This window comes from Stereum hirsutum (assembly GCF_000264905.1).
Source record: "Stereum hirsutum FP-91666 SS1 unplaced genomic scaffold STEHIscaffold_21, whole genome shotgun sequence".
In the NCBI taxonomy this organism is placed as follows: domain Eukaryota; kingdom Fungi; phylum Basidiomycota; class Agaricomycetes; order Russulales; family Stereaceae; genus Stereum; species Stereum hirsutum.
The window spans coordinates 593,170-607,074 of NW_006763151.1; the positions used below are offsets into that span (position 1 = coordinate 593,170).

The window sequence follows — 13,905 nt, forward strand, 5'->3', positions numbered from 1 at the left end:
CACTCTCATTCCTCTCTCACAGGACCAGTCTTCGAGTTTATCAAATACTTCTATAAACATCAATCGATCGTATCAAGGTTTATTTCTGTAAACGATGTCTTCGGTACGTAGATTCCACTGGCCATGGTCACGATCGTCCAAGAAAGCCAGCAAGACCAGTCTTGTTCGTTTCTGTTTCTGTTCCCCGGATTGCGAAATCGACCGTCAGTCGCTGACCTGATCTGCATCTGCGTGCATCCCCTTTTCGCTTTCGCTTCATTTCCTATAATAGACAACTCTCTACACCTTCGAACTCTCGGTCTGGTCCGCTGTTGCTGAACTCGCGGTGTACGTGGTTCTAGGCACTTTGTCCATGCTTTAAACACTAACGATGATGTGCCTTCTTACAGCTTGGAGCTTGGCCTCGCAGACAAGGTCGAAAAGAAATATGTTGACCTCGTCCACGGAGAGAATTTCAAGCCCGAGTTCGTCAAGATCGTAAGCATCTATCCACTCTCCATATTTTCACCAGCACCCTTGGTTCGTCCGTCTGATCGCACTCTTTGCCATATCTGCAGAACGAGAACGCCACCCTCCCTACTATCGTTGGTCCTGATGGCACGGTGTACAAGAACACGACAGACGTGGTGAACTATTTGGCGTCGATCGCGCCTGTCAAGGTGAAGGCTGCCACCGAAATCACAGCCTTGACCCATGAAGCGAACATCGACCCGAACTTTGCGTTGCTTTCCGCTGTGAGCATTTTTTTCCAGTATTAATCTGAGTTTCTGTCTAACGAAGTATCTGTTCTTCATAGAGGAACGCGGAGGAGCTCGCAGCGAAGTCTAGCGCTTTCCCCAAGGTCTTCGTCGAAAACCGTACGTCTCACACCTACATGATGCATTAATTCCGCATGAATTCTGACTATAGTCTCATAAATAGGCCATGCCGGTATCACCAAATACTCTTCCACCCCCGAAGCCAAACCCTTCGAAGCCCTCTACACCGGCAAACTCGCCGGCTCTAGCTGGCTCCTCTCCCTCTACACCAACACCGCCGACGAGGCCACTAAGGCCGAGTTCTACAAAGCATCGCAAGCCACTTGGGACGCTCTCACCGTCTTCTACTTCGAGACTCTCCCCGCCAAACTCCGTGACGCGGGAGCTGGACCGTTCTTGGGCGGAGAGAAGCCTGGCGTCGATGATTTCCATGTGGCGGCGCGGGTGGCGCATTTGGCGAGTTTGTTCGGGGCGACGAAGAGCGAGGAGGGTTTGGAGGCCTTTAGGAAGGGGTTTGGCGGCAAAGATGTTCCGGTTGAGATTGTGAAGTACTGGGAAGCGTGGACCCCCAGGGAGAGCTGGAAGCAGGTCTACGCGAAGACCCTTCATTAGAGAACGACCGTGTTTGATGTTGAGGGACATTGTACTTTATACCTGGATTGTTTGGCTTTGTTGTTAATGAATGAATGATACCATTTTCTTTCCTTGTGCCTGTACCGAGCGCCACACCTCCTTTGGTGGAATTCGGGAGAAGTGCCACAGGAATATTCAAGTATATTATTACTTACATAATCAGGATTCGCCACGCAACTCGATCAAGTGGCGGCGTCTGGACTTTGCGAAGAACAACGACTTCTACAGCGCTCATCATCGTCACTGACGTTCCAGACCGTGTATCTCCCCACTCTCCACGTCGTCCTTGCTACTGTCGACGACTAAACCCACACTTCGGACGCCATTCATGGCCATCCAACTACCCTCACTCACCATCGCCGCCGCCGCGGCAGCATCCCCATCTGAGACCGACATCCCCATTCCCGAGGAAGAAGAGTTCTACTCGTCATGGTCTCTGTTCCTCGTTTGCATGCTCCTTATCCTTTCACTATGGACGTCGTATTATCTGCAGATCAAAAGGATACGCGCGGTACATGAGACGCTGGTGTCGATATTTGCGGGGATGTTTGTGGGGTTTATCGTTAGGCTCGCACCGGGACATTTGATCAGGGAAATGTTGGTGAGTGTTCTTTCTCGTGTTCCAGTGATGAGGGATATGAAATTACTATGGGAGGTGACGCTGCATTCGTCTGGGTTATGAGTGAAACGCTTGAGTCGAATATGGCGATTCTCTGCTTGAGCGTGCGTCCTTCGTCTCCTGTGCGCATACTCTCCCCTTTGTAGGGCCAGAATGATATACTCTAGGTCATTGCACGCGAATGTTCGCGAACATAGTGAGATATCTTTCTTTGGAGCGTATGGGGGCATTGCAAGACGCGATTTATTATAATCCGTTCCAAATGACTGCGTCTACATTCCTCTGCAGCTCCGTAAGGAATACAGTCCTTGATAATTCAGTAACGTGGCCGGCTTGTCTGTCTTCCCGTTACTAGCTTCTTGATGCTTTTATTTGTCGTTTAACGTCTGCCATGGATTGTACAGAGACTGCTTATCGTCTCGTCATGTCTTGCTACCTTTGCAGCTTTCGCTATACCTTCACTCCAACCCATCTATGCTGTCTAGCTGATCATTCATTATATTACAGACCTTCAAACACACCCTCTTCTTCAACTTGCTCCTTCCCCCAATCATTCTGAACTCTGGCTATGAGTTGAAACAGGCCAGTAGACACTGCGTCTTCCTTCCGTCGTCTTTGCTGACTTACTGCGCAGGAGAATTTCTTCCGAAATTTCGGTTCCATCCTCACTTTTGCCTTCTTTGGTACCTTCATCTCCGCTGTTGGGGTTGGGTACGTTCAAGCTGTTCATCATCCACTACAGTGGCCCTTATCACACGTAGTACAGAGTGTTGGTATACATCTACTCCTTCCTCGGCCTGGAGAAGCTCGAAGTTTCTCTGCTTGAGTGCCTTATCTTCGGAACCACGTTATCTGCTACGGACCCGGTAACTATCCTGGCCATATTCAATCAATACAAGGTCGACCCAAAACTGTACACTGTCATCTTCGGCGAGAGTTTGTTGAACGATGCCGTCAGTATCGTCATGTACGAGTAAGTAATCACATCTTTCTCTACGACTCAGCTGTATCTGACATCCCATAGGACCCTCTCCCAATTCCATGGAACCGAGATCTACCTCACCTCCCTGTTCCACGGAATCGGCATCTTCTTGCTCTCTTTCGGCACTTCCATGGCGCTCGGTATCTTCTTTGGCCTTGCCATGTCCCTCGTCCTCAAACACTCCTCCCTGGCGATGTATCCCGCCATAGAATCTTGCCTTGTCGCTCTCTCCGCCTACACCTGCTACTTCTTCTCCAACGGAACCGGCATGTCCGGCATCGTCTCCCTCCTCTTCTGCGGCATCACTCTCAAGCACTACGCCTACCACACCATGTCCCGCCGCACACAACGGACCACGAAATACATATTCGCCACGCTCGCACAACTCTCGGAGAATTTTATCTTCATTTACCTGGGCCTTTCGCTGTTCACGAGTCCGCCTTCATCCGAGGCCGTGACGAGCTATGTGAAACCACTGTTCATCACGATTACAACGGTGGCCGTCGTCTTCACCCGCTACGCAGCCGTCTTCCCGCTCTCCGAGGCTATCAACTTCTTCCACAGACACGCCCGCGGCCAACGTACGGACGAACTGCCGCATTCTTACCAGATGATGCTCTTTTGGGCGGGTTTGAGGGGCGCGGTCGGTGTCGCGCTCGCTGCGGGCTTCCAGGGCGAGAACGCGCAGACGTTGCGAACTACGGTGTTGATCGTAGTCGTCGTCACGGTTTTAATGTTTGGAGGGACGACCGCGAGGATGTTGGAGGTGTTGGGCATCCGGACGGGTGTGGAAGACGAGGCTGCGTCGGATTCGGAGGACGAAGGTGGGATGTTGAGTGGCGCTAGGAACTGGAGTCTTGCAGGATCGAGGAGGAACAGTTTCTCGAACGGAAGATGGGGAATGGGAGGATACGTCGACGAAGATATGTCCCTCCATACGCCCAGGACACCAGGTGGCGGAACGAGGTCGTATTTCGCGTCGCAGCAACAAGGGCCACCAGGGAGGAGGGACTCGAGGGACGCGGCGGCTGCCAGGATTGGAGCCCATTATGGACGACAACAGCAAAATGGAGGTGGTGGAGGTGGTGTGGGTATTGGTGGTGGGCCGAGCAGTTGGAATCATCAGCACCAGGCTGGGTTTACTTTGGGACCTGGTGCGCCTGTGGGGTTGACGAGTGGGCCTGGATCGCCGATTCAGTCTGGCTCGGCGTTCTCCGCTGCGTCGAGCGAGTCGTACGATAGTGATGGTGGGGAGGTGTTGCCGCTTGCATCAGGCTCGAATGGGCGAAGAGCTTCAGGGGAAGATAGGAGTTCTGCGGCGAACGGTGGGAGGGCGAGTGGGGAGAGGACGCCGGAGGACGGGAAGTGGTTCCAGCAGATCGACGAGCGGTATCTGTTGCCGCTATTCTCGAATGCGACTGCCAGCAGAACGTTCCATGCGCGAAGGGCGAGGCGGAGTCAGATTTTCGGACAGGGAGATGCGGGGGCTTCTTCGCTGGGCCCGAATGGGGAGGAAGGCGATGAGGAAGATGAGGGAGCAGAAGTCGAGTTGGGAGTGCCTTCGAGGATGTCGATGGGTTTGGGGATGGCTATAGGTGGGAACGGAAGGGACGGACAGGAAGATGACCTTGAGGATGGGATGATGATGCCGATTCCACACGGGGGCGTTCCAGGAGCGGAGAACAGGATGGAGAGGGGGCTGCCGAGTCCGAATCTGAGGAGCAATACAGATTTCGGCCCGTCGAAGTCTCCGTGATGACTCTTGACAGAGAGAGAATAAGACGGTGCGAAGTGGGTATTTATGATGCGCGTTGTTGTGTTTTCAATCTTTATGCCTTTTGCGCCTTGACTGCTTGGAGTTTCGTTTTCTTACGCTTTTACTTCTGTATCTCTGGAGTTGGTGGGCGGTGGAAGAAGTGTAGGCCACGAGGCAATAGGGCATGGTTTCCAAATAGGCTTACAGGGCCCAAGAAAGAATGTGGCCCAAATCAGATAAGACCAAGTAGGGCCACCGAGTGGCATCGCCCGCTACCGTCGCTCACGTCTTCGCGCCAGGGTTGAATCTACTCACCATTTTGACTTGCTCTGGTATGCGCCACGGCAGAGTGGCTCTCAAATCACACGATGATTATTGAGGAAATAATACATTCCCTCACTGTGTTATAGTACAGTATTGTGACATACTTTCAAGCCGAGTACATATTCAGTAGGTACATCCGCATTAGTTGGTGTTCACGGGCCCGGGAAAAGGTATAGACTCGGCTCTCGATTGCGATACAAGGACACTGAAGACGTAGCGTGCCATTCGTGTCATGCATATTATTTTCGAAATTGGGAAAGGAACTGGCGTAGTTGTCGACATGAGAGACCGACGGTGGAACAGGTGAAGGCATTGCGGAAATATAGCACGGTTCAGGCAAAGAGACGCATACTTATAATTATGAGATCGAGTGTCGCGACGCACAAAAAACCTCCAGATAACTTACGACGACTGAGATGCAGCAGCAAAGAAGAAAGCGACTTGACGGTCGGGACGAACGTCGTGGAAAGCGACATGAACATGGACAAGAGCCATGGGTTTCGCCGAACAGGGGTGAGAATCGAATACTGCAAAGGGCGAAGTCTGACATTAGGTAAGAAAAACCAGAATACTCGATCGCCTGCGAAACGGAAGCACTTTTCAGAGCTACCTAAGACCCACTACAGTAGTAGCGGGAATTATCGTCCATATGCACAAATATACAAATACCGTATTGCATCCCGGAGATGAACGAGATCTATAACGGGACCTACTTGCTATCCACATTCGCCTCTAACAGGCACGCAACTCCCCACGCAACACCTCCCCCGTATTATCACCTCACCACCCAGACTAAAGGCTTTACACTTTGTGGCCGTAAGTATTGATAAGAAATTCTACCTTTGGTAGAGCTGTCTTTCTTAATCCTTCCTCACAGGTTCTAAAAAGGAAATAGTAACTACGCCTTTCAACCATCGTTCGGAGTTAGTATCCAGTGACCAAGGTGCATCCAATCCCATATGGCTGGCCTCTGGGCTTTATATCGCAAAAGCTGAACTATCGTCCTCTGAATCACTTTTAGCGATCATCGCGTTTGGCAAGTGATGTCCGACCACGTCGAGGATCAGGACTGCGACGCTGGGGACACAGAGCTGCCCATCATACCTCCCATCAGTAAGCTTCCGAACGAACTCTTGATCGTAGTCTTCTCCCTCATCAGAGACAAACCGTCGCGCTCGACCCTCGGATGGATTCGGATCACGCATGTTTGTCGATCCTGGCGTGAAATTGCCATTGGCAGTCCCATTCTGTGGACCGCCACCCCTTTTCAGCTCGGAAAGTATTGGATGGAGGAATTTCTTCGTCGCTCAGAGCCGGTTCCTGCAAAAATCTACTGGTCACCCACTGTCAGCTCGCTGCCCCTCTCCGAAATCCCCATTGCCAGTATCCAAGCTCGTCTAAGTAGCCTCAGCATCGGTGTCACTACCAGTAAGGAAGCACTGAAAAGATTACTTCAAGGGTTTCCCACGTCCGTGCCCGTGTTGGAAGAACTACGCATCGCCTATTTGAACCGTTCGGGCACGATACATCACTCCACTGTTCCTGTACTCTCCGCCCAGGATTTACCATGCCTTCGTAGACTATCTCTGCATCGTATACCGCTGCACATGTGGCGGAGGTTCCCACTTCACATCCTCACAGGCTTGGATGACACCGAGAGACGCAGCCGCGAATAGTGTGATACTCACTTCCCTTCTCAACGTCCTCCAGGCCACCCCGGTTCTTCAGTCGCTTGAGATCCGTAACCAGCTCCCATCCACTGGAAATGTCAACGACCCTGTCATTCCGCCCCTACGACGACTCGTCCCGTTGAACAGTTTGTGCACACTCGTCATTCGAGGGGGGCTGTCATGTCTTGTTGGCCGGCTGATACAAAGCCTTTACATCCCGTTGCTCGCCAACGGCGATTTTGAGGCCACTTACAGGCACAACCACGATTTTCAGGTTTATTGGCTATACGACGAACGCACAGAAGAGAGCCTACAAGTTTATTGACGACCTTCTCCAATCAGCGCCGAGTCTGGAAGAAATTCGCATCACCGGTATGAGGGAATCAGGCCATGAATTGGGAATCTTGCTTGACAACACCCCAGGATTCGATTTTCCCCGCCAATCTCTCACTCGGTCTGTCCCGCTTCTTCGCAAGCTGTCTCTGTACAATATATCAGCAGTTCCTCGGAGCGATCTTCCCTTCCATAACCTCACTCGACTGGAGCTCAGTATGTTTTGCGACTCACATCTGTCAGTCAGCATTCGAGAGGTTGTCTCGACGTAAAAGCATAGGTTGTTCGAGATTGGTCTAGTAAATCGTCGTCCTTGTGTCGGGGTTAAGACGGTTAACGAAAGTCACAAGCAGGGAGGGACAAACATTACAATTACGAGGTATTACTTAGAAATACTTACGATTACTTACGATTACTTACAGTTACGGCGGCTGCGCTTCTAGGATCTATTTCGTTACAATTACTTTCGATTACAGTCGAGGTGCGAAATGATTACTATTCAATACTATTCATTTGTATGATCCGTACGCACCAAAGACATTTTTGGGTCAGGTGGAAGCTCCGGATAGGCCCCGACTGTTCGATTGCCGCCACATTCACCTTTTGGGGATGAGTGCCCGTAGCCTGCTTTTCGCCACATTTTTGCTGTTCTACCTGCCGTTCGACTCAACACTGTAAGAACACGGGAAAATCATGTGTATATCACTTGCAATGCTGCAGCACTTGTATCATTCAGCATTGGTGCGAGTGAGTTGCTGAACCAAAAAGATATGATGCACGTGCACGCAAGAGATTTCATACCATTACTTACAATTACTTACGAATTGGGCGCAATACAGGGGGAATACATTACAATACATTTCCGGATCTCAACGCGCATGATTTCGAGGGAATACTATTAGATTACATTACGTGGCGGTAATGTAATGTAAGTAACGTTTGGGAAACCCTGGTCACAAGTAGTACTGTACTTTTTCGACCAACTGTTCGTCACGCGTCACGGTCAAGAAATTCTGAGGGTGCCGATGAGCTCCGATTAGAAATCGAGGTTCATCGGCCAACCCCAACCCTAGGAATTTCCTAATCGGGCGAACAATTGGTCGAAAAACTACAGTACTGCATTGTAAGTTACTACTTGTCGAAGTCGACGAGGAGACTCGTCCGCGTCAGCCTGAGACGAGAGTGTGGCGCGTCGGAGCGAGCCGCGAGCCGGTGAGTCCAGAAAAGGCAGGGATTGCCCTGGCCCATTGTCTTACACTGACTTACGACTTGAGTATTGCTTCAGTACCACGCAGGGAGCGACCTCTCGCCATTTCCAGAGTTATCGATGATTTCAGGGCCCTCTATATGCCAAATGCAGTCTCCAAATTCCCCACGACACCCGGCATCACCGCCGATGATCTACCTTAGCTGCGCTCGCCACCGACGCCAACCGGGCAGGGCTCGACTTCGACCAAAAGGTCTCTCAGCCGGGATGCTAAAGCCTTTAACGAGGACAGAGCACGGTTTGCGGATGACCCTGGTTGCTTTCTCACCGGGTTTTCCTGTCTTTCCCTTGAAGCAGCCCACCTAGTGAACACTGTTCGTGATCGACATGACCCGGCACGATTGACCCCATCTTGACTTCGCCCCCTAGCTTCATTTTTTGACAAGTGTTCTGGCTATCGTGCGCCGAACTAGAGACTTCACGCTGGAAAGCCTGGAGAATATGGTTCTTTGTACGACCTTCCTTTCCTGATTGTGATTCTTGTGTGTCTGACTGATGTGATCTAGTGTATCCACCGTATCACCGACACCTGGACTTATATGCCACGTACTCCATTACATTATGCAAGGATTCGCTGCAAGAGGTGATTGAAATTTTGAGGGAGGCCAACCTGGAGTGGGACAGATTGGTAGCGCTTCCAGCCCCGAGCAGTCTTCGGGATATTCCGGTGCGTATTTTAAGCCCAGCTAGACCTCATCAAGCTCAGTTCTATAAATTTCGCAGTGGGGCCAAAAGCGCCTTGGTCCATATGAAGTTCGACCTAATCCTTCTCCACCCTGCGCTTTTCCTCCCGCGCGGTCAGCACCTCGTCGCCCTCAAAACCCATGAGCCGCCAACGTACGCCGACTGGGCGGTCATCGATCGCGAACTGCGTGAACGGAACTCTCCCTCCGACTCCGCGCCCTACCCTCCCTTTTCCTACACCTCCCGCAAACGCACCACTCTCGACTACGTGAACCCATTCCTTCTCATCCTCAATGCGGGAGGAAGCTTCGGTATCATGAACAGAAATACGCATTTGATGATCTGACGGACCGCCAGCTCGAGCTCGCGCAGCTGACCCTCGAGGCTTACGACCTAGTTTTATATCGCCCGTCCGCTTTTGTGGTCGAGCCTCTCCCGACAGCTGTTCCGAGTATGCCCCCTCTCCCCCGTCAGATCGCTGCATCTCATCAGGTGTCCAGTAATGGGGCTAGCATATACCAAGATGATGAGGAGAGAAGTGACAGTGTATCGGAGACTGGTAGCGAGCTGCTCAGTCCGGATGAAAGTCACAGGATTCTGGCGAGACTTGAAGACCCGAGTACCACACTGGAAGAAAGGAAGGATCTCGTGGATCTATTACTTGATGGTGCACGGCGTCAGTCCCTTTTGCGTCCTCTTTTTTGTCGTCGTCGTCGCCGTGGCTTGAAAATACGGAACCTGACTGTCACTCTTCTGCCAGCCTACCGCCCTTTTCCCGTGGTCCCCGGTGTGGAGTTGCCCGAAGTGCCCAGTCTGTTTGGTCATGGAGGGCATGGGTCGTAGCTGTGTCGTAGTTCTTCGTGCTGTGTAGATGCCCCGCCTTTGTACGTACAACGTCCGAAACAAATGAACATCCATCCTTTATTTTCTTCCGCCTCTAATCAACGTCGTGTTTAGTTATTCCCCCCTATCATTCCAGGCATCAACACTCTTCATCGCGCTCGACGTCGATCGAAGGTTGACGACCGTATACCCCTTCATGAGCAATTCTCATAGAATCGTAAAGCATAGCTGAGATATCTTAACATCTAGTTAAGTCGCAAAGGTACACATTCTTTTGAAATCTTTGTCGCGCACTCGGAACCGGCCCTCAGTGCTCACTTCCCTTCGTTACAAAACTCCTGCACAATCTCCGCGATCCTCCCCCGCCTCTCCACCCCCAAACCCCTCCCCGGCTCATAAACCCTCTGCCCCTGCCCATCCCTCCTCGTCACCGTCCCCACCGTCCCTCGCCTCCAACTCGCCTCCAACAACATATCCACACTCCGCGTGTGACTCTTCGTCTTATGTTCCTTCCATCGTTCGAGCGCGTTGATAAGCAAGACCCCCAGAGGGACTGTAGGCAGCGTCGTCAGCTGGGCGGAGGACTGGGACTGGGACTGAGATTGGAGTTGGAAGAGGGAGGACGAGGAGAAGTGCCCGACGCGGGCCATGATCCATTCGAGGTCTCCGCCTGTGAGGTCGGTAGGCAGGCCGAGGGTTCCGGGAAGGACGAGTAGGATGTTACAAGAGGTCCGAGTCTGAGGTTCCTCGAAACGGATGATGCCGCTTGTTTCGTGCAGCTCAGGCTGGAGAAAATTGGAGACGAGTGTCAGATGGTGGGACTGAGCATGAGCATGAGATGAGACGATCTTCTCGAGGATGGTGTGGATCGGTTCGGACATTATTTGCACCGACGAAGCGGGCATAAGAAGAATTTGGACGATCTACAGTATACGTATAGGGCGTTGAGATGCTGTATGGTCAGTCTGTAGACTCGGATTGAGGGGAAGAGCAGAATGAAGATAAATATTACCGTGCTTGGCCCTGGATATTCATAAGGGAACGCTCTGTGCAGCTTCGCCGCGACATCACCGAACAGTGCGCCTTTGTATCCAAGCTCTTTAAGCGTATTGAGCACGATGGATGCGCTCAGGAGCATCGTTTGGTATGTAACCGCGAGTGAAGGTTCTTGTGGTGCTTGTGACATGATTCAGATATCTATGTAGGAATACTGACGAGATGATGAAGAAGATGCGAAGGATGGAAAGAGGAGGAAGAGGAAAGCATCCTTATATATATGTGTGTGCCGCTTTGTTCGAACAAAGAACCGTACCCAAAAGGGTCTTTGACACGCAACAAACCGCGGCAAGTTCCGCCTGTGACGATGGTCAGTTATGGCAACAATCACTTTCACTTTCACTTTCAACGTCACAAGAGCGTGCTTTGTGATCCCAAAACTCCATCAAGGGGATACCGTTTAGGTACTATTGCGCGCGGGAGCAGCAGTACTTAATTAACTGAAAGCGATTTCTTTTTTCAAAAGGACATGAATAAGCAGCTCTAAACACACGCACATCGGTAGATGCTCGACCCAGGTGAGACTCGCTCGTGTCGTGACTGGTAAATCTCTTCCTGGACGACCTTCACGACCTTCATCGTGAGGGGCAACTTAGAATTCGTCAAATTATGAAGCTTGAAGCTGTGCAAACAGTAAAGGATAGAAAAGGTGCTGATTCGGAGGGTTTGAGGCCTACTTATGCCGAAGTAGAACCATCGGGGGTGGCGAGGCTACAGATTACGGTGAGGGACTGGGAGGAGAGGGAGGAGAGGGACGGGGTGGTGGGTTTGATTTTGAGTTCGGATATGGAGATGACAGGCCTGCGAGGAGGAGGAGGAAGAGGGGGAGGTTAGACGAGGGATATATAGTTTGTGTTAACATCGGGTTCGTCTTCATTGTTTTCCATCGGAGGGTCGTCTTGTAAACTCGGAGCTGGGTCAGTGTTAAGAGTTTGAGCTTGCCTATCCGTTTGAGTTCGGGTTTGCCGATGGGAACAGCTGTGTTGTGGGTGATGGGAACGGGAAGCTTGTTCCAACCTTCGTAAACGAAAACTTTAAGAGTGGGAGAATGTAGAGTAATTTCGTCTTTCCATTGCTGGGACAGGGAGACGGGGGTTATTGGTTTGAGCCTGGGCCTGAAAAAAAGCATGAATGTGAGAGTAACTTTCAACTTACTCCAACGATGGATGAACCGCGCGAAAAGGCACCATGTCGATGTCAGTCCGTTCAGAATCCAGATCGGTGCTCCGAACCAAGAAGGCAGAACCGGTGGGTATGCTATGTATGTACGATGATTTTACTCAGTAGAGTAATCACCAACGTAACACAACGCAGAATTCCGCCAGGCCGCTTCCTCTGGGGCAAGTATTTACTTACACCGCTTTGAACGTCGTCCCTGCATTGTGGCCTTACAGTAGGCAGTGTGAGATCATTTGTCAGTATGAGTGGTACTCGATGTCATGTCATGGTACTCACTAGTAAGTAAGTTAGAAGCTGCCATGGTTTTCTTTCACGGACGGCTTCGCCTCCAGACTGAGAAGGACACGCCGATCTGGCATGCCATGGTGAAAACCGAGCTTCGAGTCCGTTTTGCGTCTATTTGATCTGTGGGACTTGGAGCTTGCAATTGGCTATCACTCGTGTCGACTTCGAGTTTGAGCCTGTCAGTGTCAGAGGCAAGGAGACGGCGGGCCCGTGAGAATTAAGAGTGTGTGGACGAGGCACCTCGAGGAAGTGTCAATGGACGTACCGTGCCGTTTCTTGCGAGACAGATCATCGAATGAGAGCAGGCGAGAACGAATCGCGAGTTTCCCGTAATATTAATGAGGTAGTTCAGTCCAAGACGAGAGGTGCTAGAAATATAGGATTTGAATTTGCGCCATCCATTTGTGTGATGTGGCGTACGGTACGGATGATCTGGGGTCTACATTGGAGCAGAAACGGATCCATTAATATTGCGCGTGCGAGGTTCCTGTGACGATACCATCGTCAATTATGGCAAATGGCAACATTCACATCTTTACTGTACCGTGGTAGAGGGAGCATGCTCTGTGAGCGCAAAAACCATCGGCATCAAAGGGATATAAGTATTGCGCGCGAGCGATACTCAACCGACCGAAAGCGATTCTGTGTCGAAAGGATATGGATGAGCAGCTCTGGATACACGCACTTCGGCATATCTCTTGACCCAACAGATCCTCGGTCGTGAATTGTACATATTTCCATTGTCCCTTATCCCTCGTTGCGAGAAGCTAGAGCTGCGGGCATGCAAAAAACTTAGAGTGCGTCTGACAAATTACGGCACTGGGAAAAGGGTAGAAAAGGAACTGACTGGTTGGATCTGAAGCGCAGTATGCCATAAGCAGACTTATAGAAGGATTGACAATCATAATATGAAGTCGTCGAGATCCACGAAAGAAGGAAGAGAGTGAGGATGTTTAGGCAGGGAGTGTCAGTAAGCGCGGGCTTGACTTCGGGTTTGGAGGTGGAAGGCGTGCGAGAAAGAGGTGGTGAAAGGGGGAAGGTTAAATAAGAAAGAGCCCGGGATGATTTGTGGTGGTGATTATTGAGCTCGTCTCGTGGACTAGGAGTGTGGTTACAAGAGCTCAAGCCAGAGAGTGAGATCCGTGGGACTCTACTAGTAACTGCGACGCAAGGTAACACAAAGGTCTGTCAGACTCAGGAAAACACGCTGCTCTTGGACATCGCGCGGTAAAACTAAGAATTGAGTCTGTTTACATTGATCTGTGGGACTTCGAATTGAGTACCACTCGTGTCAAGTTCGAGTCAGAGTCAGAGCGAGGGGACGGTGGGAACCTGCATGGACGAGGCACCTCGAGGTAGCAAGTAGACATACCACTGGATTCCCTGTACTAGCAAGACAGTCCATCGGAGACACTGGGCGAGAATATATCGCGAGGGATCTGGAACGAGAGTGTTCAGTCCAAGAAGGGAGAGGCGACAAAGAGAGCGCAAAGTTCCATTTGATGTGGCGTACGGA

At 51.1% G+C, this 13,905-nt stretch overlaps 5 protein-coding genes across 5 annotated transcripts; 4 read left to right on the forward strand and 1 right to left on the reverse strand.

Annotated features, from left to right (window-relative positions):
• STEHIDRAFT_150780 (uncharacterized protein) lies at positions 1 to 1,503 on the forward strand. The gene is made up of 6 exons (XM_007310760.1): positions 1 to 103; positions 272 to 327; positions 390 to 477; positions 558 to 734; positions 797 to 857; positions 922 to 1,503. Exons 1-6 carry the CDS (start codon positions 95 to 97, stop codon positions 1,368 to 1,370), a joined length of 840 nt encoding a protein of 279 aa, XP_007310822.1. The 5' UTR covers positions 1 to 94; the 3' UTR covers positions 1,371 to 1,503.
• A 216-nt stretch (positions 1,504 to 1,719) lies between these two features.
• STEHIDRAFT_38127 (sodium/hydrogen exchanger) lies at positions 1,720 to 3,815 on the forward strand (the record flags this gene model as incomplete). The annotated part of the gene is made up of 5 exons (XM_007310588.1): positions 1,720 to 1,992; positions 2,518 to 2,607; positions 2,645 to 2,721; positions 2,777 to 2,983; positions 3,035 to 3,815. Coding segments are annotated over 5 exons (1,428 nt in total), but the record flags the coding sequence as incomplete, so codon positions are not given.
• Positions 3,816 to 6,115: 2,300 nt separating this feature from the next.
• On the forward strand, positions 6,116 to 7,067 carry STEHIDRAFT_116065 (uncharacterized protein; the record flags this gene model as incomplete). The annotated part of the gene is made up of 3 exons (XM_007310761.1): positions 6,116 to 6,185; positions 6,216 to 6,616; positions 6,714 to 7,067. The coding sequence occupies 3 exons, from the start codon at positions 6,116 to 6,118 to the stop codon at positions 7,065 to 7,067; spliced, it is 825 nt and encodes a 274-aa protein (XP_007310823.1).
• Positions 7,068 to 7,786: 719 nt separating this feature from the next.
• On the forward strand, positions 7,787 to 9,869 carry STEHIDRAFT_135501 (uncharacterized protein; the record flags this gene model as incomplete). The annotated part of the gene is made up of 6 exons (XM_007310762.1): positions 7,787 to 7,822; positions 8,486 to 8,656; positions 8,712 to 8,793; positions 8,849 to 9,294; positions 9,333 to 9,702; positions 9,787 to 9,869. The coding sequence occupies 6 exons, from the start codon at positions 7,787 to 7,789 to the stop codon at positions 9,867 to 9,869; spliced, it is 1,188 nt and encodes a 395-aa protein (XP_007310824.1).
• A 1,774-nt stretch (positions 9,870 to 11,643) lies between these two features.
• Positions 11,644 to 12,405, reverse strand: STEHIDRAFT_163098 (uncharacterized protein; the record flags this gene model as incomplete). The annotated part of the gene is made up of 3 exons (XM_007310763.1): positions 11,644 to 12,040; positions 12,282 to 12,312; positions 12,381 to 12,405. 3 exons carry the CDS (start codon positions 12,403 to 12,405, stop codon positions 11,644 to 11,646), a joined length of 453 nt encoding a protein of 150 aa, XP_007310825.1.
• Positions 12,406 to 13,905: the final 1,500 nt, after the last annotated feature.